General features: G+C 49.3%; 1 protein-coding gene across 1 annotated transcript; it reads right to left on the bottom strand.

The window, feature by feature from the left end:
• Positions 1–648: 648 nt before the first annotated feature.
• LOC121593638 (B-cell CLL/lymphoma 7 protein family member A) lies at positions 649–5,578 on the bottom strand. Its single transcript, XM_041916200.1, has 3 exons — positions 4,694–5,578; positions 3,818–4,593; positions 649–2,209 (listed from the first exon to the last, which is right to left on the bottom strand). Exons 2-3 carry the CDS (start codon positions 4,353–4,355, stop codon positions 2,091–2,093), a joined length of 657 nt encoding a protein of 218 aa, XP_041772134.1. The 5' UTR covers positions 4,356–4,593; positions 4,694–5,578; the 3' UTR covers positions 649–2,090.
• Between the last annotated feature and the right edge of the window lie 2,032 nt (positions 5,579–7,610).

Raw genomic sequence — 7,610 nt, forward strand, 5'->3', positions numbered from 1 at the left:
TCACGTTATTGAGTTCATGCCACGCATGGACTGTCTTCCCATAGACTACGCATGTTGTTGGGCCAAGATGAAGAATAAGAATAACCTCTAGCTCCATAAAAAGGTGGAGAAATATGAATTCATTCAGAGTAATGAATCCTCAGAGATTCGTGAATCTATGAGATTTATGAATCTTTCCAACCGAGATTCTGATTCATTCAATCATTTCAAAGATTCCTTCAGATTCGTGAATCTGAATAAGATTTACCCAACATTAATACTGGCCCTGGCTCGAATGGATTGCATATTCTGGTTCGAGAACTGCTAATACTCTACCTATACCGGTCCTGGAATCGATATGAACCCAGACCTATCCTGGAGCCTATCATGTACCCACACCGGTTCTGGAATTGATCATGATCCCATACAGGTCTTGAAACAGATCATGAACCCATACTGTTCCAGAAATAGCTCCCGATTTCAATAATTTCCGAGAACAGTACCAGGAACTGTTCCGGATTCGGATTCGGAACGATATATGTAGTGATATAGTGATTGTTTCTTCCCGTCTTGTAAAGTCAGCCTTTGGCCTGCGGGCCGGACTTTTGCGGGACCGATGCTGTACGTTCATGTCATCCTGGTGGAAAAGAAAACCCCGACACAAATTGCTTTTCTTCCATATCGGCGTCATTACGACAAGGGGGAGAGATTTATTTGTTTGTTTGTTTGTTTTTTTTTAAGTCCAATGCAGGAATTGCCGTATCTCGTTAGGTATATGAACCAGGCGCCACAGGGGGATGGGGCGGGGTGGAGGTACCTGAAGTGTGCCCTCTGCAACGGGGGGATTGAAAAAAGGGCGGGAGGGGGGGGGGAGCAAAGAGTATAAATGCATCTTTTGGCTGTCGATTCTGGCCATTCCCACCTTGACGACGTGTGGGGCGGTGTTCACCCCCTTTTTTGTCGACTGCTCCCTCCGCTTTGTTGTGCCCTACCTGGGAACCTGGCCACTATACACTGCCCGCAACTCTACCAGTACTACTACTACCACCGTCAATCAAGTACGTTTCACAAAACTCTCTCCAATTCGTAGACGCCTTCGTACTTCGAAAAACGCTACCGCATTGCCTGCCAATGTCATTTCATTTGCCCATTGTAATTAAGGGCGCGGGGAGGGGACTGTCTTAGAAGAAATGGTTAATGTGATAATGTGTCTGTGTGTGTGTTGTCTTCTGTGTGCAGTTTAGCGTGATTTCGTTTGTTTCACATTCATCATGTCCGCGTTTGCATCTCGCGCATCATGCTTCACAATAATCCCCTCCTTTACTAAACGCCTAAAATAACGAACGCACACTCCAACGGCGCGCGCCACAAGCAAAAGCATGAAAAAAAAGAAGGTCCATTTACACAACTAAGCCTTACACTATAGCTAACGGCGTTAAGAGAAGGAGGAATAGCACAGAAACGGGGTGGGGGTAGCAAAAGAGCGTGTCGTAGGGTCGAGAGAATGAAATTAAAACTACACACAGCAAAAAGAAAGGAGAAAAGAACGAACGAAATCGTGAACTTAAAACAAAGGCAGTCGAAAAACGAAAAAAAAACAACCTATCCTATTATCCGGCGGTCCTTACGAGCTAATAATATTATAAACTGTCTCCTGTCTCGTCCCTCTGCTCATCCCTCCACCCGCTCCCCTCCACGAAAAGGTGTGTCGTCTTGCAGCGGGTTTCAGCAGGCCGGTCCCCCGTGGCAGGCTGCTTCTCTTTGTACATCGTAATCGGTGTTTTGTGTGTGTGTGAGAGAGAGAGATGGGCCTTTTCTCTCTGTGGTTCATCGGTTTCTTGAATGCGTTTGTTTTGGTAATCCTTCTCCTGTCCAACACAATTACACGCACACCAACACGTCACGATTGATATATCGGCGTCGGTGCGCTGTGGGCAGGAGCAAAGGTTAGACGCGTTGCCGAGAACCGTGGGATATGCGTGGTGACGACGGGGAGCGAAGAGACGACTGTGGTGTACTCGGGAGGCGGGAGGGGATATAATTGTTGTCCTAGGGCGTCGAGCGGTTTCGGGGTTGAGTCGGGCGGCGTCACCCGTCACCACCCGGGCTCTCTACTCCGTCTTGACTCGCTTCGGTTGCGCACTGTCGCTGCCCTGCGAGTTGGAATCTTCCGAAAACATGTTCGACACGAAGTCGGTGGCGCCCTGGGAATCGCTCACGATGGAAAAGCCTGCCGAGATACGGGGAGGAAAATAAACAACGGGTGTGTTAGCAAAGCGGCACAAAAAGGGGCGTCATTTCCCTTTTCTGCAAAGTAGTGAAGGGGACAGTTGACAAAAATCCGGAGTCGACTGCGATCATTTTGGAATCGACTCTGGAAGGTGGGTCCGTATAGCATTATCCGGAGTCGTTCGGAATCGCCCGTAGTCGTCCGGAGTTGTTCGAAGTTGGAGTCGTCCGAAGTTGTCTGGAATCATTCGGAGTCGTCAAAAGTCGCCCGAAATCGTCTGGAGTCATCCGTAGTCGTCTGGAGTCATTCGGAATCGTCTGGAGTCATCCCAAGTCGTCCAAAGTCATCCAGAGTTGTTCGAAGTCGTACGGAGTCATTCAGAGTAGCCCGGAAACGATTGGAGTCGTCCGGGAACGTTCGAAGTCGGAGTCGTCCCGAGTTGTCTGGAGTCGTTTGGAGTCATTCGGAATTGTCCAGAGTCGCCCGAAGTCGTCTGGAGTCGTCTGGAGTCATCCCTAGTCGTCCAGAGCCATCCGAAGTCATTCAGAGTAGTCATGAATCGATTGAAGTCGTCCAGAGTCGCCCAGAGTCGTTCGGAATCGTCTGGAGTCATCCCAAGTCGTCCAAAGTCATCCGGAGTTGTTCGGAGTCGTAGGGAGTCATTCAGAGTAGCACCGAAACAATTGGAGTCGTCCGGAGACGTTCGAAGTCGGAGTCGTCCGGAGTTGTTTGAAGTCGTTCCGAGTCATTCGGAGTTGTCCAGAGCCGCCCGAAGTCGTCTGGAGTCATCCAGAGTCGTACAGAGTCATTCAGTCATTAGGCATGAATCGATTGAAGTCGTCCAGAGTCGTCCGGAGTTGTTCGGAGTCGTACGGAGTCATTCAGAGTAGCACCGAAACGATTGGAGTCGTCCGGAGACGTTCGAAGTCGGAGTCGTCCGGAGTTGTTTGAAGTCGTTCTGAGTCATTCGGAGTTGTCCAGAGTCACCCGAAGTCGTCTGGAGTCATCCAGAGTCGTACAGAGTCATTCAGATTAGGCCTGAATCGATTGAAGTCGTCTAGAGTCGTCCGGAGTTGTCTGGATTCGTCTGGAGTCATTCGGAGTCATCAAAAGTTGCCCAAAGTTGTCCGGAGTCGTCCAAAGTCATCCGGAGTTGTCTGGAGTTGTTTGGAGTCGTTCGGCGTCGGTGTCATTCGGAGTCATTCAGAGTAGTCCGGAATCGATTGGAGTCGTCCAGAGTTGTCTGGGGTAGTCTGTAGTCATTCGGAGTCGTCCAGAGTCGCCCGAAGTCGTCTGAATCGTCTAGAGTCATCCGGAGTCGTCTGGAGTCATCCAGAGTCGACTGGAGTTGTTCGGAGTCGTAGTCTGTCTGTTGGGTCTGTTGATCACAAGCACATTGCACCGTACGGCTTCTGTTGACTCCGATCGACTCTGGATGACTCCGACTGACTCTCACTACGGACAACTCCGACCCCCAAAGGACTCCAGGCAACTCCGAACGATTCCGCACGACTCCGACTCTGGGCGGAACTCGTACTAACACAAAAAAACCGGAGTCGGATCCCTGCCCACGAGTGTGCTAAAGTGCAAAATGCCTACGAGACGTACAGGTGTTGGAGTCTTCCGCCAGCCCGAAGTTGGAGTTGGAGTTGGAGTCCGTACCGGCCGGAGGCGGCTGGGGCAGCTGCTTCCGGTTGTTTTCCTTGTTTTCGCTGCTGTTGCTGTTGCTGTTACCGTTCGCGCCGCCGCCACCGTTCACCTGCCCGCCCGCTCCCGGTGCACCACCGCCACCGGGCGCCCCGTTCGATTCGGCCGTCTTGCCGGTGCCGGGTGCCGTCGCCGTCGAGCCGCCGGTCGACCCGGGCGGCCCACCAATCGCGGCAGCCCCAGTGCCTGCTCCGCCACCGGCCGCCGGCTTCTTCTTGTCGTTGGTCGAGATCGGCACCCATTTGTAGATCTTCATCGACGTCTCCCCGATCGTGACCCACTTCTTCTCCCAGTGCCGGACGCGGTCCATCGACAGCATCAGCTTCTTCACGTCATCCTTCTTGCTCGCGCGCGTCTCCGCCCGCACGCTGCGCGACATGGTCGAGCCGGTGCTGCTGCTGCCGCTGCTGCCCTTCTCCTTCACCACCACGCCCACCATCCGCCTCGTCGTCAGTGTTGCCGCCGCCGTTGTGGGTGGGTGGGTGGTTTGAGTGTGGTTTGGTTTTTTGCTTGTTTTCTTTTTGGGGTGTTGTGGTCCGACACACTGTTCTCGGCTGCCTTCTGCGTGTGACTTTCTCGTGCACTTTTCCCTTTTTAATTTTCTAATGCACACGTACAGCAAAATGCTTTAATTCTTTGTACTTTCATGTCCTTTTTCCTACGACCGTGCGGGGTGCCTACGAAGAGAGGAAACCAACGGTTACGTACTGCGGTGGAATGGGGGGTGGGGTGGGTGGAACGATGGGGGACGAGGGGAGATGTTACGCATTTGTTTACCTTTTTCTGCCCGCTGCCGACGGATTGCCTTGCTGCCCGTTGTTACGACGCTTCCTTCCTTTCCCGCGCACACGCCCGCAGGACCCTTCTCCTGAAATTGATTGTTGATGGTGCGTGTGTGTGTGTGATTTTTGTTCGACGAGGCTGCTGCAACGGTTTCCTTTCTACGTGGTTGAGGGCGAGCGGTTTTGATCGTGGCTCTTGGGGGGTGGGCGTTTGTTGCTCGATGATGCGGCGGAGAAGTAGGGTGGGGTGGGAGGGACCGTGATTGGCAGGGCTAGAAGGGGCTGTCCTGACGGGCCTTCCTCTCCGCTCCTCTCACAACCTTCGCTGGCCGTGGGTGCCGTCGGGGGAAGCCATCTGCACGCGCGGACTTGAGCACACACACGCACGCACACGACGGGGGTGAGGAAGGGAAAGGGGAGGAAAGGAGAAAAGAATCGTCACGGTAACGCCGTGCCGTCGGAAATGCAGGCGGGCCGGGCGAACGGCGGTGGCTTGTCCTCACACGGTTTCACACGGCAGGAAAGGCGTGGGGGGAGCAAAAGCACCAGTGCCCCACAAACGCACACACACACACACACACACGCGCGAACTACCGGGGTGGCCTAAGCTAGGAACGCCGCGATATGTGCAACGATGGCGGACCGCAGCCAGTTTCAAAGATGGAGATTTCGCGACGGAGACACACACAACATTCGGACGCCGTTTGTTGAAGCGGATCGCACCAAGGAACACACGGCTGCGCGCAGGAAAGTGGAGGACGAGGGAAAGAAAGAGAGAGAGAGAGAGAGAGTGTGTGTGTGCGAGAGAGAGTGAAGGACAAGGGATGAGGGAAATGCAAACAGCTCGGTAGGGGCTGTACGGATACGCTGTCAAAGCTTTTCTGTTGCTCCATTTTCTCCTATGCTGTGCTTCTCTCTCACTCTCTTGTCGACGGTGCGAAAGAGAGAAAGAGAGCGAGAGCGCAATGGTTGTTGTGTGACAGTGAGCGAATGAAAAGGGAGCAACAAATCGCATCGAGCAGCACGCCTCGGTTTATACCCGGGGATTCAGGAGCGTTCCAGCGAACGGCGAGCTCCGTCGGGCTGTTTCTGTGGTGACATTTAACCTTTAAGGCTGCGCTCTGGCACCAATCGAACACGACATCCGACTCGAACAAACCCATATAATCGGATGGAGGTGCACTGTAAGACACAAACAAACAAACAAGACAAACATGTCAAATCCATTTTTCATGTTCGATGTCGTGTTCGATTGGTGCTAGAGCGACGGGTAAATTGGCAACCGGATAACCGGGTATTTTTTTGAACTTCGAACTGCAATAACTTTTGATTCATTGCTTTTATTGACCTGAAATTTTCTGTAGCCTCCCAAATAGCCAGAATTGCTTAAGCAGCTCATTTTGGCACGCTAAAGATCGCTGCTCTAATTCGCCTTTTGCAGTAGATAAACAGCATCAAAGTTCTATGTGGGTCTTTCAAACAGCGCCTAAGCAGCTTCCTTATGCCACGATGCCAGGGATTATTTTTCTTTGTGTTTTACTTTCAAGCAAGCGTCATCGATGAAATAAACAACAAGATTTGTTTCGTTTAAACACATATGTATATTTTTTAATCTTTTGTATTGATGAATTACACAAAATTTTACACAATTTACTGATAATTCACAATCACTTCACTCAATATTCATTCTTCATTTAACGAATCTAACTTGTGCAGCAGCAATGAGATTATTGCCGGCGTCCGTCTTTGACACTTTGACAAGAGCCACCTTGTACCGATGCCATGCATTAAAAAGCTATTAAGTTCCACCAAGTTCGATACACACTCTTAACAAGCCTTAAAGTTCTATCATGAACCCTACACATAGTGCTAATCAGCCGCAAAGTTCCAAAGAGTACCATGTGCCTGTTAAAAAGCTCCATAGTTCCGCAAAGTACCGTCTATCTCTTAATCAGCCACAAAGTACGACATCGGACCGATTTTTCGTTAAACAGCTCTAAATCAGCTATAAAGTACGAGCTGGCTATTTGGGCTCCCAACTTTTAATTTATGATTTTTTGGTACATAAGTTGTAATATTAAACAGCCTGTAAGTATTTTAATTTGATTTTTTTAACTTTACCACGTAAGATGGCAACCAGCATACCCGGGTATTCCATACATTTCTCTTCTCTTCTCTTCTCTTCTCTTCTCTTCTCTTCTCTTCATTTCTCTCTTAGTTTCTCTTCTTCCTCTTTTCGTATTGTGCTTATTTTCGAGTCAAATTCAAGCGATTTCAAATTTCAATTCGACCGTTATTTTTAAAATAAAATGAAAAAAACTTAATGAATAAATGAAATAGAAGAGAATATATGGTCGGCATTACTTGCTTACAGCATTAAAATATAGAAAGCATTGTTTACCTATGAAAATCGTTAATTTTTTGCATCAAAACGTGTGGAATACCCGCGGGTATGCCGGTTGCCAACTTACATGTGTAAATCTGGTTGCCAACTCCACGGTTAACCGTAGATGGCAGATACGACGATTCTGCGACGATTCGACTGTTTAAAGTTGTCATTGAGAAGAAATTGATGTATTTTTTTAGATTTTTTGTGCAGAAAACCGTTACGCACGCTTTTCTAAAGATTCCACAACTACCTGCCCAAGCGCCACAGATTAAGCTTAAACGACTGGAAAATTGAATATCCATAGAAAAAAAATGAAAGCTCCACAGCTTCATTGGTTTGATCAATAGATGGCGTATTACAACTCATCATTATATTGCTATCCTTTTCTTGCAATGTGTTTCGACAAGTTGCATTTTATTATGACCTATATAGCCTTCTAACTTTCTGAGCAAAAATCTATATAAATGGTCGTGTGGTTAGATACGTGGGTATCAACACCAATGACCATTGCTCAAATCTCACA

Source organism: Anopheles merus, chromosome X (genome assembly GCF_017562075.2).
Source record: "Anopheles merus strain MAF chromosome X, AmerM5.1, whole genome shotgun sequence".
In the NCBI taxonomy this organism is placed as follows: domain Eukaryota; kingdom Metazoa; phylum Arthropoda; class Insecta; order Diptera; family Culicidae; genus Anopheles; species Anopheles merus.